Source organism: Alosa sapidissima, chromosome 20, assembly GCF_018492685.1.
Source record: "Alosa sapidissima isolate fAloSap1 chromosome 20, fAloSap1.pri, whole genome shotgun sequence".
Lineage (NCBI taxonomy): Eukaryota > Metazoa > Chordata > Actinopteri > Clupeiformes > Clupeidae > Alosa > Alosa sapidissima.
In genome coordinates, this window is record NC_055976.1 from 31,972,485 (window position 1) to 31,994,984 (window position 22,500).

The 22,500-nt window shown below is 43.5% G+C and overlaps 1 protein-coding gene across 5 annotated transcripts in view; it reads left to right on the forward strand.

Annotated features, from left to right (window-relative positions):
• dennd5a (DENN/MADD domain containing 5A) overlaps nucleotides 1-22,500 on the forward strand; it is a 67,063-nt gene that overhangs the window by 34,171 nt on the left and 10,392 nt on the right. For 4 of the 5 annotated variants that reach the window (XM_042073829.1, XM_042073831.1, XM_042073832.1 and 1 more), the window contains 8 exons: nucleotides 2,402-2,523; nucleotides 2,773-2,918; nucleotides 3,334-3,452; nucleotides 5,257-5,432; nucleotides 6,516-6,598; nucleotides 8,962-9,085; nucleotides 9,879-10,044; nucleotides 10,570-10,781. In XM_042073829.1, the coding sequence (XP_041929763.1) occupies nucleotides 2,402-2,523; nucleotides 2,773-2,918; nucleotides 3,334-3,452; nucleotides 5,257-5,432; nucleotides 6,516-6,598; nucleotides 8,962-9,085; nucleotides 9,879-10,044; nucleotides 10,570-10,753 (1,120 nt within the window). In that variant the 3' untranslated portion in view covers nucleotides 10,754-10,781. Of the gene's footprint in view, nucleotides 1-2,401; nucleotides 2,524-2,772; nucleotides 2,919-3,333; nucleotides 3,453-5,256; nucleotides 5,433-6,515; nucleotides 6,599-8,961; nucleotides 9,086-9,878; nucleotides 10,045-10,569; nucleotides 10,782-22,500 lie in introns of those variants that run through there. The other variant, XM_042073830.1, reaches the window with a different exon arrangement.

Genomic DNA, 22,500 nt, shown 5'->3' on the forward strand with positions numbered 1-22,500 from the left:
AAAAATAAATAAATAAATAAATAATAATGAGCATCAGATAAATGTAAATAATAATGAGCATCAAATAAAATATGTACAAATATACATATATATATATATATATACACATGTGTTCATTTGGCATATATATATATACACATGAACACATGTATGTATGTATGTGTGTATATATATATATATATATATATATATATATATATATATATATATGCCAAATGAACACATGTATGTATGTATATATATATATATATATATATATATATATATATATATATATATATATATATATATATATATATATATATACACACATGTGTTCATTTGGCAGACGCATTTGAGTATCAAATAAAATATGTACATATATATACATATACACATGTGTTCATTTGGCAGACGCATTTGTCCAAGCGACTTGCAGCATAATAGCATTTAGGGTATATTAGCATTTAAGCTACAGAGCTACACTACAGTAATATGCAGTAATATGCCCCTTTCAAGTTTTTCACATTTTGTTATGTTTCAGACTCATCTTAAAATGGATTCAGTTCATTTTCTAAAATAATAATAATATTCCATTTCCATAAGTATTCAGACCCTTTGTTATGACGCTTGCAATTGAGATCTGGTGCATCCTACTTCTATCAATGGTCCTTGAGATGATTCTACAACTTCCACTTGATTGGAGTCCAGCTGCGCCTAACTCGTCCCGGATTACTCAGTTTGGCTGAGCGACCAGATCTAGGAAGACTGTTGGTTGTTCCAAACTTTTCCCTTTGAGAATGATGGAGGCTACTGTGCTCTTGGGCACTTCCAATGCTGCAGAAATGGTCTTGTGTCCTTCCCCAGATCTGTGTCTTCACACAACCCTGTCTCACAGGCCTATGGACAATTCTCTTGACCTCATGGCTTGGTTTTCACTCTGACATACACCACCAACTGTGAGAGCTTATCTAAAGAGATGTGTGCCTCTCCTACTAATGTCCAGTGAACTCATGTAGGCGCAGCTGGACTCCAGTCAAGTTGTAGAAGCATCTCAAGGACCGTTGATAGAAGTAGTAGCACCAGAGCTTAATTACAAGCGTCATAACAAAGTGTCTGAATACTTACTGTATGTACATGGAATATTTCATGAAGATGTGAGTTTGTGGAAGATTGTTGAAATGTGTGCAAAAGATGACATACCACTATGTCAGTGTCCTGAAACATTGCAAGCAGTCCCATTCCCAGACACGAATGTCAGCAACCTCAAGCAGACGCACAGACCCACCGTTCAAAAAGTGCTGCAATACCAACACGAGAGCGCAACATCAAGCGCCTTACCATCATGCAGCCATCCTTCAGTGGAGATGTGTGCTAACGATGGTAGGCTAAATGCTTTAGAAAGCAACACATATTTAAAATAGCCTAAAACGAGAATCTATAAAAAAGCAGGCTACTTTTAAGTAGTGGGACATTTTAAATTTACAAAGTGCCCTTTTGTTGAGATCTAAACTTGCAGCCTAGTTATGGCCATGTAGTTGAAGTTATGTAGGCTCTAGGCCATAACTGTTGTTTTTGCGCAGAGATTTGTTGAATGTTTGGCTCAATCTTGGAGAATTTTGAATGATTGGCTTTGCTAAATATTTAAAAAGCTGAATTGTGTCTGTCATTGAGTTTTTATAAGTGAAGACAAGTAAAAAAAAAAACTGAAACAGCTGAAATTAAATCCGAAAAAACGGAATTTGAGAAAAAATAAAACTGAATTTGGAAAATAATAAAATGGATTTCATAGGGCCCTACTCATTTACCACCTTACATTGAATTGACTTTCCTAAATGAATTATTAAAGGTACACTATTGAAAATACTGTAAATGACTGTGAATAATAATTAATCATTTCATTATTATCTTGTATAACCACTATCCACATTAATCAAATGTAGGCTCATTATGGTCTCGTATAACCACTATCAACATTAATCAGATGTAGGCTCATTAAGTATAAGTATATATACTCTTTTGATCCCGTGAGGGAAATTTGGTCTCTGCATTTATCCCAATCTGTGAATTAGTGAAACACACTCAGCACACAGTGAACACACAGTAAGGTGAAGTACACACTAATCCCGGCGCAGTGAGCTGCCTGCAACAACAGCGGCGCTCGGGGAGCAGTGAGGGGTTAGGTGCCTTGCTCAAGGGCACTTCAGCCATGCCTACTGGTCGGGGTTCGAACCGGCAACCCTCCGGTTACAAGTCCGAATCGCTAACCAGTAGGCCACGGCTGCCCATTATGGTCTCGTATAACCACTATCCACATGTCCAAGCACTGGAGGTGATTTGGGATTGGCAGATGCAAGAAATTATTGGAATCAGGACATCCCTGTAGTTATCTCATGTGTTTGTTCTTTGTGTGTGTGTGTAGGAAGCTGTATAAGCGGTATGCGTTCCTGCGTTGTGATGATGAGAAGGAGCAGTTCCTCTATCACCTGCTTTCCTTCAACGCCGTGGACTATTTCTGTTTTACCAATGTCTTCACCACCATCAGTAAGAACACACACACATGCATACACACACACACATGCACACACACACTGACTCACACACACATACTGACTCACACACGCACGCACGCACACACACACACACAGACACACACTCACTCACACAACACACATGCACACACACATACAGATGTACACTATCTCAAAAATACACACAACACTTACACACACACACACGCCTCCAGTGATATGAATGACTTTTATATATGTGTGTGTGTGTGTGTGTCTGCAGTGATTCCGTACCACGTGTGGGTCATCCCCAGTAAGAAGCTGGGCGGCTCCATGTTCACAGCAAACCCCTGGGTGTGTGTGTCTGGCGAGCTGGCCGAGACCGGAGTGCTGCAGCTGCCCAAGAACACACTGGACATCACTTTTGAGGTGAGACTGGGAGTGTGTGTGTGTGTGTGTGTGTACGTGTGTACATGCGTACATGCGCACGCGTATGTATGGGTGGATGTGTGAGTGTGTACATTTGTGCATGCGTGTGTGTGTGTGTGTGCGTTTGGGGGTGTGCTTTCCTTCTCAACAGGATTAAAGTCATTCAAGAGACACAGAGATAATAACTCTGAAGGTCTGACTGATAATGTAGCAGGAGCAGGAGGCTGACTGATTCACACTGCATGCTCATGACGCCACATTAGCACCACTCAAAAGTCAAAGCAGACATCCTTCGCACAGTGTTTTTATGTTTCTATGTTTGTTTTTAAAACCAAGTGTGTGTGTGTGTGTGTGTGTGTGTGTGTGTGTGTGTGTGTGTGTGTGTGTGTGTGTGTGTGTGTGTTTGCGTGCGCAGTGCCAAAACCTGGGCCGTCTCACCACTGTCCAGATGGGTCATGATAACTCGGGTCTCTACGCCAAGTGGCTGGTGGACAGTGTGATGGTGCGCAACGAGATCACTGGACATGCATACAGGTGAGAACACACACACACACACACACACACACACACACACACCAACGAGATCACTGGACATGCATACAGGTGAGAACACACACACACACACACACACACCAACGAGATCACTGAACATGCATACAGGTGAGAACACACACACACACACACACACACACACACACTAGGGGTGGCACGGTTCACAAAACCCACGGTTCGGTTCTGTACGGTTCTTGTTGTTATTTTTCATTTTAATCTTTAACACTTCAGCATATGATGTACAGCTTAATGATCCCCCATTTAGGCTACAGTGTTAGTATATCATGTAATCATGCACAACCTGAAAGAATTGACTTGACTTGAAGCACATCATTAACACCATCTCTGAGGAAAGGTGAGATTTTGATACAGCAAGAGTGAAGACATTGATGATTTCAACATGCTTTTCACTTATTTAGCAAAAATGTAGAGTGTGTTATTGCCATCTACAGGAACTTCTGTGCCTTTGTAGCACACTAAGATTGACTGAAATATTACGGGATATTTTATTTCTACACATAGCGTAGCGTTGCCTACCCAAGCTACGGTATGCAAGATAGCTTCTAGGCCTCCACTTAACATTGACAAGCCCTGTAAACGCGAACTTTCTCTCCTGTCTCTGACGAATTTGAATGCTCCTCTAGTTTCTCTCAACAGGGCTATTTACTCACTGAAACTGAACGTTAGATCATCCATGTGAGGAGGACCCTACATACATTGTAATGATATTTTATTTTCGAGGGCTTTTGAGATTTAGGGTAATTACCTTACGGTAAAATTAATTATTATTAGCCTACTACACGTCTTCCCTGCACATGAGAGTTCGCCAGTGCCGTGCGTGCCACTGGAAGAGGGACCGCTCCTACTCCCCGTAAGCATTGCAAATATAGACTTGGTTGCCATTTTTGTGAGGTTACAGCCTACGCTGCTGAAGTGCTGCAAGGGCAGCAAATGAACTTCAGAAACACAACATTTAAGCTCACGATATTCAGAGCGGCCCATCCTCCTGAAGCTCCCGATTAGCCACTCCGGGCCTGCACTAGCATAATTAATATGTGCTGCACAATGCCTGCACACAGTCGCATCTTTTTCTACCGTTTTCTAAATCCAAAATGTGCACACACCAGACTTGTGACGCTGGTGCATCCTCTAACTCTGGGCTGCTTTCGTTATCGCTCCACTTGGCATTTCTACACGTGATACACAGCTCTCCACACTTCCGCTATCACACTGTCTGAGGTCACATATGGGCATAAGGCTACATTACGCATCACATATGGGCATGAGGCTACATTACGCACCACATATGGGCATGAGGCTACATTACGCATCACATATGGGCATGAGGCTACATTACACACGCCATGAACCGTCAAAACCGTACCCTGCACACGTGCTCCAAACCCAGACAAGAGAACCGAACGGTTCAGAGTTTTTTTACATGCCACCCCTACCACACACGCACTCATTATATACATTATAACATCCTATTTACATGCCACCCCTACCACACACACACTCATTATATACATTATAACATCCTATTTACATGCCACCCCTACCACACACACACTCATTATATACATTATAACATCCTATTTACAGTACAGGGTCCCCACGGATCCTTAAGAAGTCTTAAAATGCCTTCAATTTTATTTCTGATATTTAAGACCTTAAAACGTGTGTGTGTTGTGTGCGTGCGTATGTGTGCGTGTGTGTGTGAGTGTGTGCGTGTGCGTGTGCACGTGTGTGTGCGTGTGTGCGTGCGTGTGTGTGTGTGTGTCAGGTTCCCGTGCGGCCGCTGGCTGGGTAAGGGGGTGGATGACGGCAGTCTGGAGCGCATCCTGGTGGGGGAGCTGTTGTGCAGCGAGACAGAGGAGCGTCTGAGTCGCACGCCGCCCATGCAGCCCTCACCAGGCATGATGCGCCGCCTAGTGGCCATCTCGCCCAACAGCAAGCCGAGTGAGTCAACCCACACCACGCTGGATTACACTAGACTACACAACCCACACCCCACTGGATTACACTAGACTACACTACACAACCCACACCACGCTGGATTACACTAGACTACACAACCCACACCCCACTGGATTACACTAGACTACACTACACAACCCACTGGATTACACTATACTACACTACACAACCCACACCACGCTGGATTACACTAGACTAGACTACACAACCCACACCCCACTGGATTACACTAGACTACACAACCCACACCCCACTGGATTACACTAGACTACACAACCCACACCCCACTGGATTACACTATACTACACTACACAACCTACACCACGCTGGATTACACTAGACTAGACTACACAACCCACACCCCACTGGATTACACTAGACTACACAACCCACACCCCACTGGATTACACTATACTACACTACACAACCCACTGGATTACACTAGACTACACAACCCACACCCCACTGGATTACACTAGACTACACAACCCACACCCCACTGGATTACACTATACTACACTACACAACCTACACCACGCTGGATTACACTAGACTAGACTACACAACCCACACCCCACTGGATTACACTAGACTACACAACCCACACCACGCTGGATTGCACTAGACTAGACTACACAACCCACACCCCACTGGATTACACTAGACTAGACTACACAACCCACACCCCACTGGATTACACTAGGCTACACAACCCACACCACGCTGGATTGCACTAGACTACACAACCCACACCCCACTGGATTACACTAGACTACACAACCCACACCCCACTGGATTACACTAGACTACACAACTCACACCACGCTGGATTGCACTAGACTACACAACCCACACCCACCCTGAACTCTACTCTACTGTACTGCACTATACTCTACTGAATGGCTCTACTGTATTATATCATATTGCTCTACAATATTATAATCAAAGTTTACGTTCCTCCTGAATCTTAATAAAGCATGAGTTAGCGTATTTATATAGTAAATATTCTCTCTCTCTTTCTTTGTGTGCATGTATGTATGTGTGTGTGTGTGTGTGTGTGTGTAGAACTGAATACAGGTCAGATCCAGGAAGGAGTTGGGGAAGCGATCAATGGAATAGTGAAACATTTTCACAAACCAGAGAAAGAGGTTAGCACACTCACACACACTCACACACACATCCTAACAGAAAGAGGTTAGCACTCACACACACACACACACACACACTCACACACATCCTAACAGCAGGTCAGTGTGCTAAGCAGGGGCGGAGCCAGAGGGGTGGCTCCGGGTGGCACAGGCCACCCTTGAGATTCGATTGGCCACCCCAGGTGCCACTCCCAAATCTTAGTCTACGATTGGCCATTAACATGGTCTAAGGCAGGACCTTTCTTGATGCACTTGCAGCAGTTTGAAGTATCAGACGTCAGAAATGTAAGTGGCAAACACGCTTGCCTTTATTGGCCTACAGGCTACTGCTTGTGCTAACACGCAAAGATATCTATTTATTGCATCTGCCAGTGCCTATTTATCTAATCACACACTTAAGTCGCCGACATTTGCTAGGTCATTAAGTGTTAACTGTAGGCTAGGCCCATACTTTTGTAAAAGTGTTTAATGGCAATAATGTCCTAATGTAATGTTAAGAAAACCTTTCATTTATGGTTCATCAAGCTTAGGCCTACTCACTAAACACTCGTCGCATCGAGGCTACAGGTAGCGATATTCTGAAGACATGTATAAGCATTTGTTGTAAAATATTGAAATTATGGGAAGTTTACATATAGGCTAAACTGTTTCTTTCGTCCCCCATGCCTGTTTTATTCGTCCCGATCAGGAGGGATAAATAAAACATTGCGCACGTTCCACTTTTGCTTAAATAATTACTGAACGCAGGGCTGGACTGGCCATCTGGCATAGAGCAGGGCTTTATAAAGTTCATTTTCCATAGTAGCGCGTGACAACAAAATCATATGCCTGCGTTCTGTCCCCAGAGCTTCCTCTGTCTATGATCTGCAGCGTTTCTCAAATTATGAGCCTCCTCGACGAGTAGATTGCTGGTCTACGGAGCCATGAATTTAAATTACGCCCACTTCTGTCTGTTAATTTGCGGCACAATTGAATGATATTATAGAACTGCGGACCGAAAGGTTTCCCCGATCAGGAAATACTCCTTAATTCGCAACTTTTTGTAGGCCTAACAGAGGTAGCCTAAATATCGTGCCTATGGATTAAAAAAAACAAACATTTATTCCACTTGTCTCTCTGGATTGAACGCAGAATATGGGCTGTTGTGCAAATAGATAAATGAGGGTCGGGAGATTCCGTTAACAAAAACCTAAAGTTTTGCTAACATTTTCTCCATTATTATCGTAAAATATGTCTCCATGCAGTGCAGGGCTGGTTCTAACCTAGGCTAGGCTACTATATTTGGGTGGGCTGGTAGAAATTTTGGGTGGGCAACATAGCAAAGCTGTCAAATTGGATCAAAACTAACATAAACACAAAACAAACACAAAACAATCAGTACTACCTAGCTTGAGTTGCTGCAGCCAAAAGCCAGGGATAGGCATGTCTGATACATGTATTTAAAATACAAAATAGTATGTTGTCATTTGTATTTTATTTAGTTGGAAAAAAATGGCATCATATTTTGTATGAAAATACTTTATAGGTTTGTAGTTTAAAAATACTGGCAAATACTTTTGGTAAAACCATAAAAGTGCAAAACAATGAATGCAGCACTGGTGCTGACTTGTAATTTGCCCAGAGTTGTTGTGATCAGAATATTGAGATTCAGCCAGATAAGTAACATGTAGGTTGCTCACACACACACAATACACTCCCTCATACCAACCCCAAGTTTCTTGAGAACTTTAGTCATCCGATTCGAACACATGGAACCGGTCATGTGGTTGCCCTGCAACAAGTTGCCCCATGTGCAACGTGAACAATGTTTGCTCACATCCACAATACATTCCTTCACTTTACTGCACCACTTTAAAGTTCTCAAGAAACTGATCATTAATCATCCAGTCGGAAGACATGGAACCGGTTATGTGGTTGCCCTGCAACAAGTTACCCCACGTGAAAATGTAATTAATAATTTGCCCACACTTGTGATCATAATATTGAGATTTAGGAAGATGAAATTGCTCACATACACAATACACTCCTTCATACCACCCTCACGTTTTTTGAGAACTTAAAATAAACAAATAGACAAAAAAGCAGGTCAAATTATTTTAACAGCTACAAAATGCGCATAGATATAAGTTGTTGTGGGGGGAAATGTCTTTGATGAGTATATTTGTATTTCTTCATTTAATAGAATAGAATAAAATGGATTATATTTTAATGTCCCCATGTCTGTGTGCATGTGCGGTGCGTCTGTGTGTGTGTGTGCGTGCGTGTGTGCGTCTGTGTGTGTGCGTCTGTGTGTGTGCGTGCGTGTGTGTGCATGTGTATGTGTGCGTGTGTGTGCATGTGTGTGTGTGTGTGCATGCATGCAGAGGGGTAGCCTGACTCTGCTGCTGTGTGGGGAGTATGGCCTTGTGTGGGCTCTGGAGCAGGTGTTCCTTCACGGCTTCAAATCCCCACGACTCTTCAAGAACATCTTCATTTGGGACTTCTTAGGTAACTCACACACTTCTCATATTTGTCTGTCTGTCTGTGTGTGTGTTTTTGGGGGTGGAATGTGTGTTTTGAGAAAGTGTGTGTGTGTGTGTGAGAGAGAAGGGAAGGCTCAGGTATGCTTTGAGGGTGTGTGTATACGTATGTGACTGTGTTTGTGGTTTTCTGTGTGTGGTATTGTATGTGTGTTTAGGTAGAGACAGGCTTGCGATAGATAGATAGATAGATAAGATAGCTAAGATAAGATAGATAAGATAGATAGATAGATAGATAGATAGATAGATAGATAGATAGGATAGATAAGATAGATAGATAAGATAGATAAGATAGATAGATAGATAGATACTTTATTGATCCCCAGGGGAAATTCAAGAAGGGAATTCATGATTTGAGTGTGTGTGTGTGTGTGTGAGAAGTCTCAGGCATTACATGCTGTATGTGTGTATCACCGTATGTGTGTTTGTTTGTTTGTGCGTGTGTGTATGTACGTATGTGAGTGTGTGTGTGTTTGTGTGTAGAGAAGGCCCAGGTGTGTTTTGAGACTGTGTATAACCGTGTGTGTGTGTAGAGAAGGCGCAGGTGTGTTTTGAGAGTGTGTATAACCGTGTGTGTGTGTGTGTGTGTGTGTGCAGAGAAGGCGCAGGTGTGTTTTGAGAGTGTGTATAACCGTGTGTGTGTGTGTGTGTGTGCAGAGAAGGCGCAGGTGTGTTTTGAGAGTGTGTATAACCGTGTGTGTGTGTGTGTGTGTGTGTGTGTGTGTGTGTGTGTGTGTGTGTGTGTGTGTGTGTGTGTGCAGAGAAGGCGCAGGTGTGTTTTGAGAGTGCGGAGCGTCAGCAGCAGCAGGATGAGAACTGGCTGAGTCGCGCGCGGCTCTTCTGCCGGGTCATGCGCGCCATCAACGTCTCCCCCAGAAACATCGGCAAGGACGGAAAGTTCCAGATGCTTGTGTGTCTGGGAGCTCGGTAAGGGACACGGCCATTTCACATCTACCACTTCGGCCTTTGGACGAAAATCAACCGAAATTACATCTCAATCTCGAATGTCGAAATCAAATGTAGAATCGACGATGCAGCCACACCCCTAATGTCACATCCAGCATGCATGCCAAGAGACCAAACACACACACACACACACACACGTGCTTGTTATAAAAAAAAAACACATCAACTGAACTCGAAGCTTCTCCTGCTGTGTGTGTGTCTAATTGTGTTATCTCTGTTTATGCCTTAAAGTGTGTGTGCGCGTGCGCGTGTGTGTGTGAGTGTGAGCGCGTGCGCGTGTGAGTGCGTGTCTAATTGTGTTGAGTCTGTAATCTGTTCTGGCTGGTGTGTGTGTGTGAGTGTGTGCGCGTGTCTAATTGTGTTGAGTGGCTGGTGTGTGTGTGTGTGTGCGTGTCTAATTGTGTTGAGTCTGTAATCTGTTCTGGCTGGTGTGTGCGTGTGTGTGTCTAATTGTGTTGAGTCTGTAATCTGTTCTGGCTGTTGCAGGGACCACCTGCTCCACCATTGGATCGCGCTGCTGGCCGACTGTCCAATCACAATGCAGATGTACGAGGACTCGGCGCTGCTGAAGGACCACTCATTGGTCAACTCCCTCATCCGCGTGCTGCAGACCCTGCAGGAGTTCAACATCACACTGGAGGCCTCGCTCATCAAGGGGATCGGCCTCTGAGACTGGGACACACACACACACACACACATATTCAGTACACATACACACATGAACACACAGACATAAACACACACAAAAACAACATGCACGCACACACACACACACACACAAATAAACAAACAAAAACACACACACATTCATAAAAACATGCACACTCAGCCAAAACACACATAACTACACACACATACATACACACACACACACACACACATGTAAACACACCCAGACACATCACACAAAACACACACATCCAAAGCACATGCTAAACTCCTCCATAAACACCTTTGCGGGACCAGAGAACTGAACTGGGGTGGGTGGTGCCGCCCTCACGTGTGTGTGTGTGTGTGTGTGTGTGTGTGTGTGTGTGTGTGTGTGGTGCTCCCAGCGTGTGTGTGTGTGTGTGTGTGTGTGTGTGTGTGGTGCCGCCCTCACGTGTGTGTGTGTGTGTGTGTGGTGCCGCCCTCACGTGTGTGTGTGTGTGTGTGAAGTGCAATGAGCTCTCTGCTGAGTCCAGTGTTTTTATCCAGATCTCCGCACTGACCCTGCGGTCCACGTGAGGTCAGACTCCAGGAGTGACATAGCTGCTGCTCTATATTGTGTGTGAAGGGAGGAGGGAGATGCGGCGTGTTGATATGTCTTCAGAGATAAATCAGGATTATTTTGATAAGCCTGTCAGGTTGCTTGCTGTGAGTTCAGTGTCACTCAGTAAGTCGGGACGTGCGACACTGAAGGGATCAGGTATGCTTCAGAAACGAAGTGTGCTTTTTTAAAAGATGCTTGAGAGATTAAGTGTGCTTTTTAAGTATGGTCAGAATTAGAGTGCGCTTCTCAAGGATGGACTAAATGAAACTGATGTCTCAAATGCGAACACAAGTGCTTTTCCAAACCGGCTCCGATTCTCTCGCCCTGTTTCTGTGGGTTCACCACATTAAGTGCCGTCGAAAAACCAGCCCCTTGCAATGGCAGAGGCTTGTAAGGCCGCAAACAGTCACCGTGATTAGCTGTGTCTCTGCAGCACTGGACCTCATATGACATGTTTTGAAAGAGAGAGGACTTTATTGATAGTGTTCATTGCCTTCAGTGAACAGGGAGGGGGGTGGAGGTGGGCCCAAAACCTAAGAATGATGAGTCATGAAATTGATATTAGCTGTGAAGATCAGAAAGATGTAGACCTGTCTAATGCAACATGTGTGGATCTGCAGGTCATAGAACTCTGACGTCTATGACACTCGACTCTGATGTCTATGTCATTTTTTATTTGGTCCGTTGAGCGTTTGGCCCAGTTCCGTACTGACCCCGTCATGACATCACACACACACGCACTCCGTCATGAGCGTCTCTCTCCGGAGTGGGAGTGTGTAGAGTCCGGTTTGGAAAAGTCCAGAGACTTGTATAGACCTCTTGACAAGGATGTGTGCTTGCGTGTGTTAAACTACAGAGGAACCTCTGGATCTGTGTGTGTGTGTGTGTGAGATATATATGTATATGACGTATATGACGTGTGTGTGTATTTGTATGAGGTGTATGTGAAACTGAAGCAGTAAAGATCTGAGTTATTTATACAAATGAAGCAACAAGGCCCCACCCCCTGAGTTCTGCTCTATGCAAACAAACGAACGCTGCCATAACACATCCGACACAGAGGAGAGACAGAGGAGTCCGATAGCCCCCATCCCAAGAGAGACATCACCCCATGACTTCCCCCCATCCCAAGAGACATCCCCCATGACTTCCCCCCATCACAATAGACATCCCCCCCCATCCCAAGAGAGACATCCCCCCATTCCAAGAGACATCCCCCCCATCCCAAGAGAGACATCCCCCCCCATCACAAGAGAGACATCCCCCCATCCCAAGAGACACATCCCCCCCATCCCAAGAGAGACATCTCCCCCCATCCCAAGAGAGACACCCCACCCCCATCCCAAGAGAGACATCCCCCCATCCCAAGAGACGTCCCCCCATCCCAAGAGACGTCCCCCCATCCCAGAGGAGTCCGAAAGTAACTGTCCTCTGCCCAAGGGGGCGGACCCAGCGTGGGTGCCCTGCCTGGACTGTTTGGCATGAAGCACACGGCACGCAGCGGCGTTTTCTGTGCCAACCGTTGGCCCTCCTCGGGGTGAGCGCCGGGGGAGATGGGTTTGATTTGTTTATTGTTTACATTTATCCAGGTGTGTGACGTGGTCTAGTGGGGATTGTACAGTGTATAAAGATGTATTCAAATAAATCTGACCGTTGCCATGTGTCTGCTGTGGAGCCACATCTGACCTATCAGTGAAGTACAACAATGATACACACACACACACACACACACAACTATTTCATGCACATGCACACACACACACACACAGCTCACATACTCATGCATAGCCCAAGGTCACATGGAGGGAAGTCCATATGTGGCTATAGTGAATAGAGAATATTTATTACAGAGTTAAGGGAACGCCAGTATGGTCAAGAGAAATGAATGTGACGCACGCACGTGTATGTCTAGGGGGTGCACTGAAAGCTGCCTTGCAGAACCAGGGGCTTCTCATCGTCCAACTCATCGATTAATGTCCCACCACACCTGAGTCTACCTGCGTATCAATGAGAACATGGCACACCTGAGTCACCAGGGAAGGAAACCGTGAGAGCTGTGCAGGTGTGCGGTGGTGGGCAAGAGAGCTTCACCTGTGTGTGTTCACAGCACTTCACCTGTGTGTGTTCACAGCACTTCACCTGTGTGTGTTCACAGCACTTCACCTGTGTGTGTTCACAGCACTTCCCAACTCTGCACAGTATCCCATTAACTGCATGACACTAGGCTAGTACAATTTACTGCAAAGTAAACACGTTATCACAAAAATCAGCCTAATGCAAAATGATATGCAGCACACCTTCTGTTTGAGCAGGAGAAGGAATAACACACACACATGCAGCAGGTACACAAGTGGTAGCAGTAGTGGTAGCAGTAGTGGTAGTAGTAGTGGTAGTAGTAGTAGTGGTAGTGGTAGTAGTAGTGGTGGTGGTAGCAGTAGTGGTAGTAGTAGTAGTAGTAGTAGTGGTGGTAGTGGTAGTAGTAGTGGTAGTAGTGGTAGTGGTAGTGGTAGTAGTAGTAGTAGTGGTAGTAGTAGTGGTAGCAGTAGTGGTAGTAGTAGTGGTAGTAGTAGTAGTAGTGGTGGTAGTAGTGGTGGTAGTAGTGGTAGTGTGCTGTCTAGGGCTGCTGGTTATCAGAGATGATCTCCAACTGAACCCTAAAACGGTTTTAGATAATGGTAGATAAAGATAAAGGTTGGAGATAATGAGATGACTGTAAAGGACTCCGTTGGTTGTGTGCTGGACTGCCATTTGTCTGTAGCGGGCCAAGCTCAAGAGGCACCTACAGTAGGTGCTCTAATTCAGCCTTATGTTGACTATGTATGCTGCTCATGGTACAATGGTGTCCTACAGCAGCTAATCAGGCTACAGACTGCTCAGAATAAGGTTATAAGTTCAAGAGGCACCTACAGTAGGTGCTCTAATTCAGCCTTATGTTGACTATGTATGATGCTCATGGTACAATGGTGTCCTACAGCAGCTAATCAGGCTACAGACTGCTCAGAATAAGGTTATAAGTTCAAGAGGCACCTACAGTAGGTGCTCTAATTCAGCCTTATGTTGACTATGTATGCTGCTCATGGTACAATGGTGTCCTAGAGCACCTAAACAGGCTACAGACTGCTCAGAATAAGGTGTCCTACAGCACCTAAACAGACTACAGACTGCTCAGAATAAGGTTATAAGTCCTACAGCAGCAAAACAGGCTACAGACTACTCACAATAAGGTGTCCTAAAGCAGCTAAACAGGCTATAGACTGCTCAGAATAAGGTTATAAGTCCGAAAGCAACTAAACATGGCTACAGACGGCTCAGAAAAAGGTTATAAGTCCTAAAGCAACTAAACATGGCTACAAACTGCTCAGAATAAGGTGTCCTACAGCAGCTAAACATGGTACAGACTGCTCAGAATAAGGTTATAAGCCCTAAAGCAGCTAAACATGCTACAGACTGCTCAAAATAAGGTTATAAGTCCTAAAGCAGCTAAACAGGCTACAGACGGCTCAGAATAAGGTGTCCTAAAGCAGCTAAACATGCTACAGACTGCTCAGAATAAGGTTATAAGTCCTAAAGCAGCTAAACATGGTTACAGACTGCTCAGAATAAGGTTATAAGTCCTAAAGCAAATAAACATGGCTACAGACTGCTCAGAATAAGGTTATAAGTCCTACAGCAGCTAAACAGGCTACAGACTGCTCAGAATAAGGTTATAAGTCCTAAAGCAGCTAAACAGGCTACAGACTGCTCAGAATAAGGTTATAAGTCCTAAAGCAACTAAACATGGCTACAGACTGCTCAGAATAAGGTTATAAGTCCTAAAGCAACTAAACATAGCTACAGACTGCTAAGAATAAGGTTATAAGTCCTACAGCAGCTAAACAGGCTACAGACCGCTCAGAATGGTGTCCTACAGCAGCTAAACAGGCTACAGACTGCTCAGAATAAGGTGTCCTACAGCACCTACACAGGCTACAGACTGCTCAGAATAAGGTTATAAGTCCTACAGCAGCTAAACATGGCTACAGACTGCTCAGAATAAGGTTATAAGTCCTACAGCAGCTAAACAGGCTACAGACCGCTCAGAATGGTGTCCTACAGCAGCTAAACAGGCTACAGACTGCTCAGAATAAGGTGTCCTACAGCACCTACACAGGCTACAGACTGCTCAGAATAAGGTTATAAGTCCTACAGCAGCTAAACATGGCTACAGACTGCTCAGAATAAGGTTATAAGTCCTACAGCAGCTAAACAGGCTACAGACCGTTCAGAACGGTGTCCTGCAGCAGCTAAACAGGCTACAGACTGCTCAGAATAAGGTTATAAGTCCTAAAGCAGCTAAACAGGCTACAGACTGCTGATAATAAGGTTATAAGTCCTACAGCAGCTAAACAGGCTAAAGACCGCTCAGAATGTTGTCCTACAGCAGCTAAACAGGCTACAGACTGCTCAGAATAAGGTTATAAGTCCTACAGCAGCTAAACAGGCTACAGACCGCTCAGAATGGTGTCCTACAGCAGCTAAACAGGCTACAGAATGCTCAGAATAAGGTTATAAGTCCTAAATCAGCTAAACAGGCAACAGACTGCTCAGAATAAGGTTATAAGTCCTAAAGCAGCTAAACAGGCTACAGACTGCTCAGAATAAGGTTATAAGTCCTACAGCAGCTAAACAGGCTACAGACTGCTCAGAATAAGGTTATAAGTCCTACAGCAGCTAAACAGGCTACAGACTGCTCAGAATGGTGTCCTACAGCAGCTAAATAGGCTACAGACTGCTCAGAATAAGGTTATAAGTCCTACAGCAGCTAAACAGGCTACAGACCGCTCAGAATGGTGTCCTACAGCAGCTAAATAGGCTACAGACTGCTCAGAATAAGGTTATATGTCCTAAAGCAGCTAAACAGGCTACAGACTGCTCAGAATAAGGTTATAAGTCCTAAAGCAGCTAAACAGGCTACAGACTGCTCAGAATAAGGTTATAAGTCCTAAAGCAACTAAACATGGCTACAGACTGCTCAGAATAAGGTTATAAGTCCTAAAGCAACTAAACATGGCTACAGACGGCTCAGAATAAGGTTATAAGTCCTAAAGCAACTAAACATGGCTACAAACTGCTCAGAATAAGGTGTCCTAAAGCAGCTAAACATGGTACAGACTGCTCAGAATAAGGTTATAAGTCCTAAAGCAGCTAAACATGCTACAGACTGCTCAGAATAAGGTTATAAGTCCTAAAGCAGCTAAACATGGTTACAGACTGCTCAGAATAAGGTTATAAGTCCTACAGCAGCTAAACATGGCTACAGACTGCTCAGAATAAGGTTATAAGTCCTAAAGCAACTAAACATGGTACAGACTGCTCAGAATAAGGTTATAAGTCCTACAGCAGCTAAACATGGCTACAGACTGCTCAGAATAAGGTTATACGTCCTAAAGCAACTAAACATGGCTACAAACTGCTCAGAATAAGGTTATAAGTCCTAAAGCAGCTAAACATGGTACAGACTGCTCAGAATAAGGTTATAAGTCCTAAATCAGCTAAACATGGCTACAGACTGCTTAGAATGAGGTGTCCTAAACTAAAGCACCTAAACATGCTACAGACTGCTCAGAATAAGGTTATAAGTCCTACAGCAGCTAAACATGGCTACAGACTGCTCAGAATAAGGTTATAAGTCCTAAAGCAGCTAAACAGGCTACAGACTGCTCGGAATAAGGTTATAAGTCCTACAGCAGCAAAACAGGCTACAGACCGCTCAGAATGGTGTCCTACAGCAGCTAAACAGGCTACAGACTGCTCAGAATAAGGTGTCCTACAGCAGCTAAACAGGCTACAGACTGCTCAGAATAAGGTTATAAGTCCTACAGCAGCTAAACAGGCTACAGACCGCTCAGAATGGTGTCCTACAGCAGCTAAACAGGCTACAGACTGCTCAGAATAAGGTTATAAGTCCTACAGCAGCTAAACATGGCTACAGACTGCTCAGAATAAGGTTATAAGTCCTACAGCAGCAAAACAGGCTACAGACCGCTCAGAATGGTGTCCTACAGCAGCTAAACAGGCTACAGACTGCTCAGAATAAGGTGTCCTACAGCAGCTAAACAGGCTACAGACTGCTCAGAATAAGGTTATAAGTCCTACAGCAGCTAAACAGGCTACAGACCGCTCAGAATGGTGTCCTACAGCAGCTAAACAGGCTACAGACTGCTCAGAATAAGGTTATAAGTCCTACAGCAGCTAAACAGGCTACAGACTGCTCAGAATAAGGTTATAAGTCCTACAGCAGCTAAACAGGTTACAGACTGCTCAGAATAAGGTTATAAGTCCTAAAGCAGCTAAACAGGCTACAGACTGCTCACAATAAGGTTATAAGTCCTACAGCAGCTAAATAGGCTACAGACCGCTCAGAATGGTGTCCTACAGCAGCTAAACAGGCTACAGACTGCTCAGAATAAGGTTATAAGTCCTAAAGCAGCTAAACAGGCTACAGACTGCTCAGAATAAGGTTATAAGTCCTACAGCAGCTAAACAGGTTACAGACTGCTCACAATAAGGTTATAAGTCCTAAATCAGCTAAACATGGCTACAGACAGCTCAGAATGAGGTGTCCTAAACTAAAGCAGCTAAACATGCTACAGACTGCTCAGAATAAGGTTATAAGTCCTACAGCAGCTAAATATGGCTACAGACTGCTCAGAATAAGGTTATAAGTCCTAAAGCAGCTAAACAGGCTAGAGACTGCTCAGAATAAGGTTATAAGTCCTAGCTAAACAGGCTACAGACTGCTCACAATAAGGTTATAAGTCCTACAGCAGCTAAACAGGCTACAGACTGCTCAGAATAAGGTTATAAGTCCTAAAGCAGCTAAACATGGCTACAGACTGCTCAGAATAAGGTTATAAGTCCTACAGTAGCTAAACATGGCTACAGACTGCTCAGAATAAGGTTATAAGTCCTAAAGCAGCTAATTAGAGTACAGACTGCTCAGAATAAGGTTATAAGGCTTATTCTGAACCTCTCCATGAAATCTCGTTCTCATTGTGACCCTACTGGGTGGTTTAAAGTAGAGCTCTCTCAGATTGAAAAAATGTGTTTGGACACTTGACTGTCAACTTGTGGATGTATAATGTTAAAGAAACACTCATATTTATTTATGTATTCATACATTTATTCATTTATTATCTATTTATTTACTTTTGCATTTTTATGAAAATATTTTATACAGGAATCTATATTTCTAAGCAACATTTGGTTGTCAGTAAGCAACACCAGCCCGATGAGGCAGAGCCATATATCCGGCTCTGGAAGTGCAGTGCAATATCGCCATCTGGTGGCCTTGAAATACATCAACTATTAGGCCCAAAGTGATGCATACGTGTTGACTTTCATGAAAGCTGGCATTTTGGAACATATTTAGGCTGTAAGGAAGCAGAATTTCTTCTGATATACTGAACATTCTCCCCGTTCTACTTTTTCCCCCCTTTACTTGCCATTCAGGAGATATGTGTCCATGTATGTGTTGAGTAAAACAGATCAAGATTAGATTACATTAGATTCAACTTTATTGTCATTGTGCAGAGTACAAGTACAGAGACAACGAAATGCAGTTTGTGTCTAACCAGAAGTGTAAAAAAGCAGAAAAGTGCAATGTGATATGCAAAGTAGGTGGTGCATAGACAGGACAAAAGATATAGTGCAGTGCACTTTTTTCACTTGCAGAGTTTAGAAGTCACCTCTGAATTGGCTAGTTTAATTGAAGAGCAAACAAGGGGGCAGTCAGAAAATCCTATGTGGAAGGAAGTCCGGCAGCCCCGTTTAACTTCCAGTAGATTTGGAGGAGTGTTTACTCTGAGAGGGGAGTCCTCTGCTCAGGCTCTCGCTGTGAGGATCATGAAGGGGGTACAGCATCCACTACATCCACGCAGGCATAGTTGTGCTCTTTATGTCCTAATAAATACAAAGATAAATATTCAGCACTTACCTGCGTAGGCTGGATAGAGTGTTGATTTGACACTGCTGCGTCCAGGTGCCTTGGGTTTCCTCACCACAAGTTGGCCCGTGGGCTCCAGGCCAATCCCCTGGAGCAAAGCAAAAAGGGGCAACATGCAGTTCAAGACAATATCAATATTTCAGCACATGAGTCATATTGTCAGTATACATCTATATATACTTAAGTCAGTGTTAGCCACATGTCTAAATACTAGAACTTCAAACACTGTTATTGAGTAGACTACACAGAATGTTTGGCTAGACCTGAGGGATACACGCAAACCTGTGTCCTTGGTCGGTGCCATGACTGAAGCTCACTGGTGCAGGACAGAAGTGTTGGTACGCATCTCTCCCCTGTGAAGCTGCAGTGATGCGTGTGAAGTAGGAGTGCCACCACATGACTGCATAACGCCTCTCCAGCAGCACATGAGCAGGAGCATCTATTTAACTGCAGCGCTGTGACTGCACGCAGCACAATCTAGACATGGAGAACATACTTCAGCTAAAGCTTGAATGTTCAAGCTACAGAGTAAAACACATCTACATTTAACCTACTTGCTTTACACAAGGTAAATCATCTGACAACACAGTTAACATTTACCACATAAACATCAGTGGATTAAGGAACAAAATACAAAAACATAGAATCTACAACACCAACAGCAGATAAAAAAACTAAATCTGCAACTGCAGATCTGGACAGAGAGAGAGAGAGAGAGAAAGACAGCGCATTTTGGAACTGTAACAAGAAACAATAAAACTGAAACTTAATATGAACCTGAACTTGTGCAGGTCTGAAACCATGCTCTATTCAACTTGAGGTGGGCCTAATGTCTGAATCCCTAATTGTAAATCTGGTTAACGTGGTCTGAAAGGTAGGCCTACGTGTAACAGTTCCATTAATGCACAACAGACTAGAAAAGCAAGTTAACCCTTTGGCCTCCAGGGTTTAAAAAAATAAATTGGATTTTTACATCAAAATTTCAAAAGGCCATGGTTTGGAAGTGGTCAGAGATAACGCCCTACTGTAAATGTGAAAATCATTGAGTAAGTTTATGAAGGGGGTACATGTACTCATCTAATTTGCATATTATGACGTCACTGGATAGGAACCACCGTGAATTATGCACATTTCAGTAAATACTAGATGTTGAACATATTTGAGCAGTTTTACTTTTTTTTTTCTTTCATTTCACCCACATAACAAATGATCAGGAAAACAGTCACATGTAAACCAACAATAGTAAACTATTACTATAATCACAAAAAGTAGCCTGGTCAAATCAGTTCCTATCGCGGCTGACTTTGTAGTTCTTCAGAGCCCTATTTTTACAACCCCTTCTGTCTATACCACGTCCATTACGGACACTATCATCACTATTGCCACTGGCACCTCCAGCTATGTTGGGCAGAGGGTCGAAATAAGCATGGTATGCTTAGTGGACACTGTCGCAAAGACGCACCTCCATTCACAGACGCTCCATGACTATCAGTCAATAGACGATCGATCATATTCTCCAAAAGGCAGATATTCTCCTTCAGAATCAGAGTAGGTGAATAACAGACCCAAGACTTCATCACACGTGATTTTTTTTTTTTTTCAACATTTGGTGTATTTCTGCCTCAATTTGTGCAAAACTATGGCCCGCATCGCTTCCGCGTTATGGAGGAAATGCACGTCTTCTTCGTGTGTTTCTCGCGTGTTTCTCACGTGCTTCCTGAAAACTTAAACGTTGCTCTTGAATCGAAGCTCTGGATGTCTGCCAACTAGTGGTCAAGAGTACAAATGAGATTTGACACTGTCCTCGCGTCTATCGTCTGTTTTATTCAGTAATGACGCTTGTCGCGACATGGGCGGTTAGAGGGTAGTTGTGCATGGATAGAGCATGAAATTACAGCCTGGGCATCCTAGCACTGTAACCTGTAGGGTATGAGGCTCCTTGTTTTCCCTCATAGAACAGTAGCAGTTCGCCCGGACGGCCACTTCCATATTAACTAAATCTGACACTGCAGTAATAGAGGGAAAGATTATCACACAATACAGCACCATCTCTGGGCATTGGTAACCTATGATAGCCAGCCAGCCATATCTTCTATATTCTCAACTAGGCTATCATGTAGTGGCCTGGAGCTTCTCTGACATGCTAGCGACATTTACATGTACAGTAGGCAGCCTAGCGGCTGAGGCTCGTCAGACAAGGTTTCGGAGCACTGAGAAACTAAATATGAAACTAAATATCAAATGTTATTTTGAAGTATTAAAAAACATTGTTGTTTTAGATTTTCAAACGAAAGGGACGGTAATTTGTGCTTTTAAATAGATAGCGATCAGCGGAATTCAAATACTTACCTCTGTAATTGAAAATGAATTTCTCCCAAAATAACTTGTATCTCTTCCTAAGTTTGGACGTTTCTACTTGAGAGTGTTTATTCACAGTCCGAACCATGTCGTCGTAGGTGACTTCAGGCAGGTTGCGGAGAGACTTGCTCCATTTACCGGCCACCGCCATTGTAAAACGCTAACCGGGGAACAGCCGTATCCCCACTCAGAGACGTTCTGTTGTGTGACATAGGCCCGAAGTGCAGTGCAATGGTGCCATCTGGTGGCCATGAAATACATCAACTATTAGGCCCGAAATACAGTACAATGGCTCCATCTGGTGGTCATGCAATAACCTGCATCAGCTATTAAGTGCAATGGTGCCATCTGGTGGGTCTCAAATATTTCGTTTTTCCCCAATTGCTTAAGCACAATTAAAAAAAAAACAGGGCTCGTTTTTTTCAAAACACTACACACAATTAACACTTCACCCAAGTAGCAGAATTATTTTATGGTTTGCCTGCTATTTTTATATTTTTAACCTTCTGCTGCACCTGGCAATGAGTTTAATACAGTGGCCTTGATTCATTTTAAGTTGGCAACTGAATACAATTCTATTTTCATTTTGTTTGATCAGGTTATAGTTTTTGCCTATTGCTTACACACTTAGAATTTAGATAAATTATGTCAAAACTCTACACACAGCAAAATAATGAAACACTGCAATCACAACTCAACAATCCTCTCTAAAAATGTAATACTTGCATTACATGGACCATTTGAATTACTCTTTCAAATAAACAGCAACACACTGATGTGCTTTATATAAAACACTGCAGTCTTTGTGTTTCTGCTTTTATTG